Genomic DNA, 13,090 nt, shown 5'->3' on the forward strand with positions numbered 1-13,090 from the left:
GGATCTTATTTCTCCAGAGCCTAGCCCTAATATTTATTCAGGTGTTTCTTTTCCTCTGTAGATGCCTTAAAAAAAAAAATAAAAAAAAAGTCGTCTATTAATTTGGCTTAGGTAAAAACTATACTTTGTTTTTTGGGGAAGGGGGAGCCTGACTCAGCTCAAGGTGAGCACTTTTGTTCATGTTCATGGGGACAGCTGCCGGAGCTCCTTTTGCATGCGACCTCATATACCATTTTCCTTTCTCTTGCTGTGCTTCTCTTCCCCTCCTCCTCTTTGTTTTTCCTTTTCTAATTCCTCTTCCCTTCTCATTCTTCCCTGACTGTACAGGCTGCCATGGACATTGCTTACCCTGCTTGTGGCAGGCAGGTTCCTGAGCCCTCTGGGGGACAATGTACATGGTGCCCCACCACACCCCCAGTGGCTTTCCTCTGCAGCTGAGCCCACTGATGTATGGAGGAGGTGGCCCACCTCCTGACCCCTGACCCTGGCCATCTGCATTAATTAGAGTACATTGATTTATTTATAAGCACCAAGCCTTCAGCAGAAAAATTCTGCCCCATCCTTCTGGGTAGCACAACTGAAGGGCTGGTCTGAAGATGTTCTAGCAGCTAAAGAATTTCAATAATCTCCCCCTGTTCTTATCATTTACAGAGTGGTGGAAATATGTGAACTAATTATCTAACATATTTATAACATTTTCTTCTAGTGTATTTATTTTTGAAACCTTGAGTCGTTCCTCAATAAATATTTTTCCATTAGTTGTGCTTTTCTATCAACTTCAGTTGTCTGAAATAATAAACTGGCTCACGTGCCCCTTCTAACTCAGAAATGCGTTCGCCCTTTTCTGTTGGGGGGTCTGCTGCCAGTTCCTCTGTAGGATCATAAAAAGAGGGAGAGGGAGATCAAGTTATCTTAGAAATATGGAAGAGCTCCCATTCTTATTAAATTCCACTAACGAGGCTATTAAATGTCATTTGTCATTTGACGCTCTGTGAATATTTTCTTTTGTAAGTAGGAAGTCTGGTCTTGTGATTATCTTAGATAGACACCTTTACTTTTTTCCCCATTAGAGTTGAAAATCATGGCTGCGGGAAAATTTGCAAGCCTTCCCAGAAACATGCCGGTGAATCACCAGTTCCCCCTGGCCTCATCCATGGACCTTCTAAGCAGCAAGTCATCTCTTGTTGAACATCGTCCAGATGCCTATCAAGATGTGTCTATACATGGCACCCTTCCACGGAAGAAAAAAGGCCCGCCTCCCATAAGGTCCTGCGATAACTTCAGTCACATGGCTACCCTCCCTCATTCCAAATCTCCACGGCAGAACTCACCTCTGACCCAGGACGTTATCCAGGAGAACTCACTGCAAGACTGGAAAGGTGATACCTTCACCTTCAGGTAACTTTTTAATTTCACAAGTGAAAATGATTTGTCTTTTAAAAGTCTTTTTATTATGCAAAATGTCAAACGTACACAAAGTAGAGTGAATAATTTCATTCACCCCCATGGACCCATCAAGCTTCAACAGTTGGTGACTCACGGCCATCTGCTTTTTCTCCTGTGTTATTATTTGAAGCAAATCTCGGACCTCATTTTATTTTATCTGTAGATCTTTTGGCATGTGTTGTTGACAGATAAGGACTCTTATTTTAAAAATATATAACTGCAAAAAAAGAAGAAAGTTAAAAAATATAACTCCAATACATTATAACACCTTAAAATTTAATTTCTTAATATATATATGAGTGTATTTTTAAATCCAACTTCCTGTATCAGTAAGTCCCTTAAAAGGAAGCATGGGTGTGTGTGTGTGTGTGTGTGTATACTTTTTTTTTTTTTATCAGATTCTGGACTACATCTATCCAATTCTTTAGAGATGCCAGAATGCTAGAAATCACAACCTGAATCTGCTTGGATTTAATTTTCAACATGTGTGTATTCATTATCAAGTCAGCTTCAGAATACTCTAGGATAAGAATTGATTTCTCCCACTTATTTGCCAGGGATCTGAGTAAACAGGCCTTATGGTTGTAAATGCTTTTTCTGGGTTTGTAATTGGCTTACGTGATTGGTTTCTGCTTGTTGGAGCTAGTTTGGGAACTCTGCACTCCTTTTCCAGTAGGGAAGATCAGCAACCTGTGATGCTATCAGGCAAAGAATGGGGCAGTTTCTTCTGTTGTATCTCCTGGTTGTGTCTCTTTTTATCCAACCCTGTAGCAAAGAAAACCACTTTGATCCTACTTCATTTATTTGTTCAGTATCTCTATATTGCACACCTGTATTAACTAGAGTACATTCATTTTAAAAGCACCAGGCCTTGATCAGGAAAACTCTGCCCAGTTCCTCTGAGTATCCTAACAGGAGGGCTGTTCTGACATTGAAGACATTCTAGCAACCAAGTCATTCCAGTAATCTGCTCTAGCGCTTTTATAGGGTGGTAGATCTATGTGAACTAATAGAATAGCAATGGAGCATCTGTAGCAATGTCCTCCCAGAGCTGATATTCTAGTGAAGGACCCAGATTATGAATGCAAGTAAATAAGTAAGATAATTGCAGATTAATAGTAACTGCTATAGAGGAAATAGAATGATATGCTACAGATTTCTTAGGCATGGTGTCTTTTTTGATAGGTGGTCAGGTCTCTGAGGGAGATGGTATTTAAGCTAAGACCTCCATAATGAGAGAAGACAGCCATGGGAAGCACCCACGGAAAGCTGGTGCAGGCTTAGAGAAAGCAAGTGCAAAGGACCCAAAGTGAAAAAAGTTTGACTTGTTTGAGAAACTGAAAGGAAGCCGGTATGGCCTGTGGCTAGTGTCTAGTAAGGTGAGAGGAGAATAGAGTAAAATTTTGGTAGACAGCTAAGCAGGCAAGAGTTCAGAATAAGTTTTAGTTGTATAATTGCAGTAGTATAACAAGAAAATTAAGTGGAGGCCTAGATATTTATTTGTAGAGATTGCAGAAGAGCACTGAAGTGTTCCTGACACTGGACCAAAAGGTTCCCTGCAGTATCCTGGGGGTTTGAAGGCCATGGACCGTCTCTGTAAAATTTAGGGGGGTGACCTCTCAGTTCAGAGAATGAGTGGGCTGCCAGTTGCTGAGACAGGTAAATATGGAGGTGCGCACCTGTGCGGAATCTTGTTGCTGTCTCCCACCATTGACACTTAAATGGCCAGGATGCAGAAGATGGGAAACCACTGTTCCCCCTTATGAAGGATATGAGGAGGCAAAGAAAAATAACTTTTGACCAGCCGAAAATGAGCACAAATGCCAGGCCGCGGGATGTGGAGTCAGAGCCAACTGGCTTATTATGGGCTACATTTTATGGATTAATTTAAACTCTGTGTTGCGCTAGGTATCTACTATGTACCAGATATGGACAGTTCCCACATTCATTCCCTGAAGTTCTGAGGTCCTGGCTGGGTGCCAGCTCTTACAAGGGGAAACTTGGGGAGGGGCAGATATTGGAGTCACCTTTCCTATCTTGAGGAAGTTCTTGATAAACACCCATCCAAGCCATCAACCTGCCACAGTTCAGAGTTTCTTGATTTGGAAACTGACAGTGGTCAGGTCTCTGTAAAAGATCTTATCGAGGTTGGCACAAGTCCTGAGTTTGAAGTCCAGGCTCTGGAAGACTTGAACACTGCTGCTTTAGGTTTGTTTATGATTCAGAACTACGTGAATCCAAATTCACATCTTTTTTTCCTACCTTAAGATATTATATTCTTAAGGATGAATGTGGGAAGAAGCAAATGTGTATTCTTCAAAACCATGCCAACTGAGGAAGCATGCAGATGTGTCAAAGGATCATAAAGTCCCAGTCCTTCCTAGTGTTATATATCAATTTATTTTATTTACTTACAATTTTAAAAAAATCTGAGGAATTTGTAGATATATATATATATATATATATATATATATATATATATATATATATATATGTATGTATATTTTCCCCCCTTTGGAGTATTCCTAATAAGATTACGAGCTGCCTCAGTTCCTTTTTGGAACAAGCTAGTATATAAGCAAATAAAATTTTTGCCTGTGAAAAGCTAAGGGGAAGCAGGATGAATGAGGATCCCAGGCTCCAAAGTGAGGTTTTGCCTAAGGTGCCACCATAGAAATTCAGTGACACAAATAGAGTTCTGCTCCTGTTCAACTCTTATAGCTTAAAGGAGCTGTGAAAATACCAACCACTCCCTCCAGCTCACTTATTGCTTGGGAGCTGGGAGCCAAGTGTGCCTTGAAGTTATGGTTTGGGTTCTGTCTCCAGGGAGCTAGGGACTGGTGAGGTCTACACTTTTTTTTTTTTTTTTTTTAGGTTTTTTTTTTTTTTAATTAAAGTAAAAGTCATGTTAACATAAAATTAACAATTTCTAAGTGTACAAATTCAGTGGCATTTAGTACATTTACAATGTCCAATCACCACCTCCATGTAGTTCCAAAACATTTTCTTCACCCCAAAAGAAAACCCCGTACCCATTACGCAGTTGCTCCCTATTCCCTGGTGAGGTCTACGTTTACCAAGATTGTTCATTTGGGGGGGTTATTTCAGGTAATTATTTTTGGCCTCACTTGTTTCTTTTCACAGTGAATTTAGGGGTTTAATTTTGATTTACAGTGACTTACTCAGATACCAAGTCTGAAAGTCTCCTGTTTCACCGTGTTTGCTGTTGGGACTATGATAGTCGGTGGGGCCATCTCGGAGAGCCCAGACCCTGTACCCTACCTCGTGCTGAGGGAAACCCTCCAGACAAGCAGTGCCTCATCTTATGAAATACTCTGATAAGTTGCAAGTTTGCCATTTTCCCAAAAATATATTTACCTTGTTAATCATGAAAAAGTCACCTTTAATTTAATTGACTATTAATTGAACATCCACCCTGTAAGAGGTCCCAGGTAAAACAGAGGAAGTCTCTCGTTTCACCTAAAAGTTTGCATTATGAAGCTATTGTATCCACGTGTCATAGCCACATGAATTATTCATCTCTTACGTTTTATAGTTTTAAAATATTTTAAAGGAAATGTTCATATATGGTCTTTAAAAAGTCTTCTCTCCAAACCTTTCTTTTTATGTGTGTGTTTATATGTATGTGTGTGTATATATATATATATATTAAAAATTTTATTTTGGTAACATGTATGCAATATAATACTTCCATTTTAACCACTTTCAAGCATACAGTTCAATTCATGGATGTTAATTACATCCACAATGCTGTGCGACCATCACCACCCTCTATTACCAAAACTCTTCCATCATTCCAAACAGAAACTCTGTACCCATTAAGCATTAGCTCCCCACATAAATTGTCTTTTATGGAATTGTAACCCAGTGAGTGAGACATAGCAGATTTTACCATGAGCATCGTTATCACCATTGTCATCATTTACAGTTGAGAGAGTAGGTTTAGGGGTGTTGACGCACCTAAGATCACATCCCAGAAGGTGGCTGAGCTACGATTAGAACCCAGAAAGTACTGTAGCACCTTGCCCAGACACTGTGCTCCACAGCCTCTCTGCAGTGTTGGCACCTGCTCTGGGCATCCTTTGAGCTGTTTTCTTGCACAAAAGGGGTTAATCTCAAGTCTGAATCCAGTGTCTTGCACACCTTACCTTGGGGAGACTGGCACCCTGGCTACCAAGAGCTTTCAAGAGGAGTTGGTCCACTCGTCCAGAGACTGTATCTCTTGGTTTTTTTGTTGTCTTGGCTGACCTTGGATGTACTTGTGGTTTTGAAAGGTGGCCAAAGCCAGGGAGCTCTTAAACCTGCTGCCTGATGTCACAGAAGGAGCCTTTGTTCCACAGACAGAGCAAGGCTTCTCTGGGAGTTTCGCAGACTGGACACGTTTGTCATTAGCTGATGCCCTGTCAGTTCCTCTTCAAAAGTGAATCTTTATTGGAATCTGGGATCTTCTTTGGGCTGGGAGGGTCCTGGCTCCTGCTGTTGAGATGTCTGTGGTGCTGGTGTAGCTGTGAGATCAGTACTTGGAGCCCATTCTGGGTCCTTTCCCTGCCTGTGGGTACGTGGAGGCTCGCATTCTTGGGAACAGCTGCCATGTGCCTAATTCCTTCTGCCCCTTGTGCTGTGGGGAGCATGTGGTGGGACAATGTGGTGTTTCTTCAGTTTGCATGAGTGGGGTTGACTGACTAGTCACAAGTGTTTTCACGGATGGTGGCCAGAAAGTCTGCAAAATGTTCCCAAGTTAAAATCCAGTACACTTACCCAGGCAGTAAGTAACCTATCATGTCACTGTGTGAGACCTTCAAAGTTGAAGCAAGAATGTAGGCGTATCTATGCAGACTTTTCTCTAGACACTGATTTAAAGACCTCAATCTGGGCTACATCAATGCCCTCATATGAAAAATTGCTTCATTTGTCCCTCTTCAGAACCACCAAGTTCTGTAACTACTGCTCTCTCCTTAACAAAGAGAGCTGTTCCCCCAGACATGCAAATAAATCAGCCTTTAGCTCAAAATTAATCAGAAAGATCTACAATGTGAAGGTTCACATGCAAACATCTACAGTTTATTTATAAATGGGCATGTCTGTGGTCTGCAAATTGGAACCTTTTCATGCACAGTGGAAAAGTTGGATTTAGATTTTTTTTTTATTTCACAGTTAATAGGAGGTACACTTTTGAGTCAGCAGAGTGACAGTGGCTTTTTTAACAGCCTCAGTTCAAGAATGTCTCTAGAAAGTGTTAGTCCACATATTGAGTTTTTATTTTTTAAAGACTCAAATGGAAAGTGTCCCTTGGTGTTTGAACACAGCTGCTGTGGATGGGTCAGTGAATTCCGAGGAATGGTGCGTGTCCGGCCTCAGTGGCCCCTGGTGTGCTGGGGCCAGGAGCAGCTGGGTCAGCGGTGGGCTGGGCCCTGCCGAGTACCAGGGGGTGCCTCTTGATTAAGGGAGACGAGGGCATGGGAAATGACTGCAGGTCTGTCAGCTGCCCTGACAGTAGTCCTAAATCCTCTACTGACAAGGATGATTTCAACCTAAAGGCTGGGGTCTGTGCATTCTCAGCTGTTCTTCTGGGGAAAACTGAAGAATTTTTTTTCTGTAACTGATTGCAAACCACAACCAAGAAGATGATCAGAGAATTACACAAAACAATCCTTGTTGAGTGTAGCTGCTTCTCTGGCCAGGCCCCCTGAGGACAGACCTGCTTTAAATCATGTTTTTTCAGGCCTCCTGCATGCTGTTTGGGAAAGGTCAGGTTTTTTAGTATTCTGGAGTCAGAGACTTGAGAGTTTTTCCACACTCCTCAGTGTATGTGAAAACACATTGTAAACAGAAGGCGCTCTGTAGTTATACATTGTTATTCATGTTTTTATCACGTGAGGTTTGGGGAACAATCCCACTGTGTGAACTAGGGCAAGTCCCAACTATAAAATGGGGGGAGGGGGATGAAGATACCCACCTCTGAGGAGTGCTGTGAAGGTTAAATGTTTACTAACTATGAAGGCTCCACTGAATGTCTGTGCTCTGACTTTCCCACTTAAGCCTGGTGCCCTGTTCTGGGCATCTGGGTTGAGCAGGTCGTGCCTGCACTCAGCTCCCTCCTGGGATGTTTATTTTCTCCTGCCCCAACTCTGCTCAATATCTGACCCTGAAGGCCATTGCTGCCTTTGCTGGGTTGTTGACATAACCATAGATATCAAAGAAAACTGCTAACAACTTTAGCGCTCGTTCCAGCAACCACACTGGGGTAGCTTTGGGACTTTGGATAAATTACTGTTTGGAATCACCACGTCCTCTGAGGCTGGCGGTAAGGATCAAATACAATCACCTATGGGAGCTCCGAGCACAGAACCTGGCATGGAGAAGGGGCTCAGATGTTAGGTTTCCTTCCTTCCTTCCTTCCTCCTGGAAGGCTGGAGCTGGGAGGCTTCTAATCCTTGTGTGTAACCTGAGATCACGTTCAGTGCCTGCGGCTGAGGTGGGAGCAAGTTTCCCACATGTTGATGGAGTCTGGCTGGAATCCCTCTCTGGTCTGCCTGAAGCTGCCCTACAGCAGTGCGACTTGGCCTCTGGCCGTTACAAGTATAAAACCACACTGCACTATAATATCAGCACAGCATTGCACCAAAACACAAAGCAGAGCCTGTCTTCAGTGACCTGGCCCCGAGCCCTTGACTGATTGTCTTAGTCCTTTTATTTATGTCAGTGCCTTCTATTTAATGTCAGTGTCTTCGCATTTATTCTTTCTCCCAACAAGAATTTCTTGAGCTTGTTTTGTGCCGGGCATTGTGCTGGGTACCAAGGACACAGGGGAGAATGAAACATATGTGGGCCCTGCCTTAGGGGGCTCCCAGTTCAGGGGGCCCATGCACAACTGCGTTGACAGATACTAATGGCAGCGTGAGGGGCGTGAGTTTGGTTATGTCAAAGAGTCCTGGGTTCCTGAGATGGGTGGAAAGGAGGGCTCTCTGGGGAAACTGAGACTTGAAGGGTGAGGAGCTTGCATGAAAAGAGCAGTGGTAGAAGGAACAGCTTGGGAAAAGGCCTAATTGAAGGCAATAAAGGTATTTCCCAGGTGATGAGATGGGCCCAGTGTGACCAGAGTGAGGTGATGGGGGAAGTGGCTCAAAAAGCACTTGTTAGAGATAAGCAGTGGCCAGATTCATGCAAAGACTTCTGGGCCTGGGATGTCCGGTATGGAGACTGCTGACCACAGGGGGCTATTGAGCACTTAAACCATGGCTAGTCCAAACTGAAATGTGTTGAAAGTGTAAGACACACCAGATTTTGAAGATGTAATATAAAAAAAGAATGTAAAATATTTATAGCTTTTTGTTGATAATGTGTTGAAATGATACTATTTTTGAAGTATTAGGTTAAATAAATTATTAAAATTAAGTTCATGCATGCCTTTTTGCTTTTTTATTTTCTTAATTTGGCTATCAGAAAATTTAAAATTACATATGTGACTCATGGTGTATATCTATTGGACAGCACTGATCTAGGCCTCAGTTAGGAGTTTAGATTTTTTCTGAAGGGCAAAAGTAAGTTCTTAAAGGGCTTTAAGGATGGGAATGGCATGATGAGTCAGTTTTTGAAAGACTGATTTGTCTCTCCATGGAGAACTGAGGGGGAAGAGGGGCAGGAGGTTGTTGAAAAAGGACAGGGAGCAGTGTGGGGGTCTGCATTATGGTAGTGACAGAGGAGATAAAAGTGGAGATATATTTTGCAGGTAGAGTCTATTGGGCTTACTGATGGTTGGAGGTAGTGGGGTGTCACACAGAAGAGTGACAGCCAAGCATGGCTTAAGTCGTAGGATGTGTGGGTTGGGAGTGTTTACTGAAAGAATGGGAGAGGAACAGGACTTTGGCTGCTTTTGTTGGTGTGTGTGGGGTCATGGTAGTTTGCAGGGAATCTAGACATCCGTTTTTGGTGTGCTAAGTTTGAAATTCATGTGTATCTAATTGGAGATGTTCAACATTGGTTTATGGGCTTGTAGCTCTGGAGAGAGGTCTGAGCCAAAATTATAAAATTAGGATCCTACATAGAAATGGAATGAAAGCCATGGAAAAGCACCCCATCACCAAGGGAGTGATCTGAGTTAGACTAAAGGGAGGGGCTCTAGGGCCTCAGCCCTGAGAAATCCCTGTATCATCCAGGAAGGCTGAGAGTTTGGGTTGCTGGGGAGCAGAAAAATGAGGCAGGAGTTGCATGGGGTTAGTGTTGGAAAGAGGGTTTTCTTTTGTTTAAGATAGGAGACAAAATTCAGTAGGCAAAATCCAATCTTCTAAGCATGTAATCACACAAAGCACATCTTTTTCATCACTTGATTCTAAAATAATTTTGGTTTGATTAAAGTAGACATGTCCCCAGGGCCACCCTCCTCTGGGCCTGTCTCAGCTGCATTGAAGTTATTGTGATTGTGCTCCTGTGGCTCCTTCTGAACGGGTCCCAGAAGTTCACCGAGGACTGTAGACAGAGGTGGTACACAGACAGCTGCAGTTAGTGGTTGAGCTTTTGCCTGAGGGGTGACAACTGTTTTTCCAAGGTTTAGAGGACGGTGCCTGGCCCAGAAAACAAGTCACGGGCATGTGCTCCGATATCAGGGTGCCTGGGCAAAACCCTGTAGGACATTGTCTCAAAACCACAGCACTTTTATTCTACCTTTTGAATTAGCTGAGATTAAACCTTTATAAACACACTCCTTTAGGAGGGGTGGAGACCGGTCAACTGTTGATGGGATTGGTGGGAGCAGAGGAAAGAGAGAGAGATAACAGCCAAACAAAGCATCTGCTTTATCAAAAGTGCTGTGTTTGGACTTAGCCTGAAGCCTGATGATTCACTGATGCTAGGCCCTCTGACTACCAAGAGACATATTGGCCTTGATATGGTTTTTCTTCTTGCCCTTTTCAATTCTACTGACTGCTACTAAGTTAAGAATTCAACAGCTTTTATTAAGCTTAATGCTGTTGCTAGAATTCTGCCGAGCACATGTTAACCCGTGACTGGGTCGACTTTTTATCAACCCATATCACTTTGTACTAGTTTCACTATCGTGTAATATGCAGGATATTTAAATGGTGCTGTTTTAACATGATTAGGGAAACTGCCTGAGGGGGCAGATTAATTGCCATTCTTTTAATATATGCCATGAACAAATTAATCTGGCATTGCACAGTTTTCAGATGAGAAGCAGGAATTGGCTGTTGAAGTGAAAGAAGCGGAGTTCTGGAAGTAACTGGGACCTAAGTTCTCTTATGGACAGGGAGGGCAACGTGTCCTGTGATCTGAAGTCTATTCTGGGCTGTAAGAAGAAAGACAAAGTTGAGAGGAATGATAAAAAACAGCCCCAGTGGCCTGAGGCTCCAAAAGGGAAACACGGTTCAGGACAAAAACAATACTCTGGCCACAGTTCCAAATGAGGAAGAGGAATGGTGTGTTTATCCACGTAGCTCCTCTGTTTGAGGATGTGAATGAAAGATGGTCCCCAGCCTGGACTAACTCATTTAGAGAATTCCCCCCAGGTGGTAAGATGAGCCAGGGTCATTTTTATTTATTAATAAATGTGTTGAAAATCTGTATGCCAGGCTTTGCCCTAGGTGCTGGGGATTCAAAGGCCAAGAGGCTGGGGTCTCTGTCTCCTTAAGGAGTTCACAGCTCTAGGAGAAAGAGATGTCCCTCTTGATCCACTTGACCTACCAGCACCTGTTCTCTGCATCTTCTTTGCTACCAACCTAACCGCTCACCCAGTATACCCCTTTGTGTCTCTCCATTAGTTTGATAAGTATTTCTGCTGTTCTTGACCTCTGACATCAGCGTCTTTGCAGGTAGAATGTTCCTTTTTCTCCTTGACTGGGTGATGGGAGGTTGTACCTTCTGGATAACTGTTTCCTCAGGGCCTGCCTCTGCTGTGCTGTCCTGGGCTCAGATCCAGACACAGGAAAGGTCAGACCGTGCGACCTAAAGCCATATCAGATGGTGGCACTGAGCCATAACAGAAACAGTGAGCAGCGGTTGTGAAAAATGCTAAGGGCAACAAAAAGGGCCTTCAGAGCTTATGTTTGGAACAATAAGACCAAAGAGAGGGGGGATGTGAGGGAAACCACACTGCCAGGCTGTTTGGCTTGCATTTTTTCTGTCAAGGCAATGACGCCGGGTTGGAAAGAGTAGGACAGACGTGAGGAAGAGGATTGCCAACCTGCAGTAGATAAGGCCATTGCACAAGAGGCTCCAATGGCACCAAATGGGGCAAAGGAAGCCCCAAAGCCCATGAAGATGGAGGAACCTGAGCTCATCATGCAGTGCTGTAATGCTGCAGGAATGTGGGGATAATCAAGGTCTCCAGAAAAGATGACGATAGATAAATATCTCCATTTTCAAAACGAGAGCTAGGGAGATTAAATAAATCTACAAAATGTTGGGCTTGACATTGATTTCAGGAAATATCCTAAAAGGATCTTAAGAACAGTGACTCTTGAATACTTGGTAAAGGAAGCAGCAACCCTTCGGAGCCATCAGGGCTTTGCTAAAAGCAAGTCATACCAGATTAACTTCGCTTCCTGGGTAACTTGGTTGGTGGGTTAGAGGAATGTGGAGAAACTGTGTATGCAAATGACAGTCATATGTGATACCCTTGGGGTGAGAGGTTCAAGGTAGATAATAGCATAGGAAGTGAGTAGTAGACTTTGTCCTTAGCACCAGTCTATTTAGTTAAAAAAAAAATCATATAGATAATAATACTGACATAGAGATCATATTTGTGGATGACATGAATCTTGGAGAATAACTCGTATGTCAGAATGACAGAAATGAGTTCCCAAAGAGATCTTGGCATTTTGAAGCAGACCAAATCTAATTGGATAAAACTATGTATGGAGAGACAAAGATTTCCAATGGAGTCCAAAAACATTAATTAAAAAGGAAAGTAAGGGATTTGGTTTAATGGCCACATGTGAAAAATACTCTGGGATTTGGATAACTGCAACCTCAGAATGAGTCAGCAGCATGCCATGGTTGTCAAAGAAGCTAATGTGATTTCAGGAGCATTAATTGAAGTTTAAAATCCAGATCAAGGGAGGTGGTCACCCTTGGCTGCTCAGATCACATCTGGTGAATTGTTTTTAGCTGTAGGCATCAGATAAATCCCGCCCACATACTACAAAGCAGTGAGCTTCTGCCTAGACCTCTCTTCTGCTCTACAGCAGATATGTTGGTTTAATTATTAAGGAATATCCCTAAATTTCTTCTGTATTAGTGTAAAGGAACTTTTCAAGTCATGTGTTAATCCCAGGAATAAGCACCAATCCTTAATCCTGTTAAGTGCTGGCGAATCATACTTAATAAAGAAGATCGATAATATGTTGTAAGATGTGGAAGAGTGAATCTCTTCTCATTTATTTTGTAGGGTGATGGAACAAAAATATTTGCTAAAGTGCATATCTAGAAATGTTATTGTTCTCTGTGTTTAAAGCTGTATCCCTTTTAAAATAAACAAAGGCCTAGAGTGAGAAAGTAACTCTTTATGGGTACTTCAATGTGATTTCCCAATATCGGTAAAGAACCTGTTAGTCTAACCACATTTTAGCCATTTTTCTAAGAGATGCCATCTCTCCACTCACTAAGCTAA

At 42.6% G+C, this 13,090-nt stretch overlaps 1 protein-coding gene across 2 annotated transcripts in view; it reads left to right on the forward strand.

Moving 5' to 3' along the window:
* The window catches only part of BCAR3 (BCAR3 adaptor protein, NSP family member), a 140,528-nt gene that overhangs the window by 16,418 nt on the left and 111,020 nt on the right, over positions 1–13,090 (forward strand). For both annotated transcript variants that reach the window (XM_037826609.1, XM_037826608.1), the window contains exon 2: positions 1,071–1,398. In XM_037826609.1, the coding sequence (XP_037682537.1) occupies positions 1,082–1,398 (317 nt within the window). In that variant the 5' untranslated portion in view covers positions 1,071–1,081. The remainder of the gene's footprint in view (positions 1–1,070; positions 1,399–13,090) is intronic.

Source organism: Choloepus didactylus, chromosome 2, assembly GCF_015220235.1.
Source record: "Choloepus didactylus isolate mChoDid1 chromosome 2, mChoDid1.pri, whole genome shotgun sequence".
NCBI classification, from domain to species: domain Eukaryota; kingdom Metazoa; phylum Chordata; class Mammalia; order Pilosa; family Megalonychidae; genus Choloepus; species Choloepus didactylus.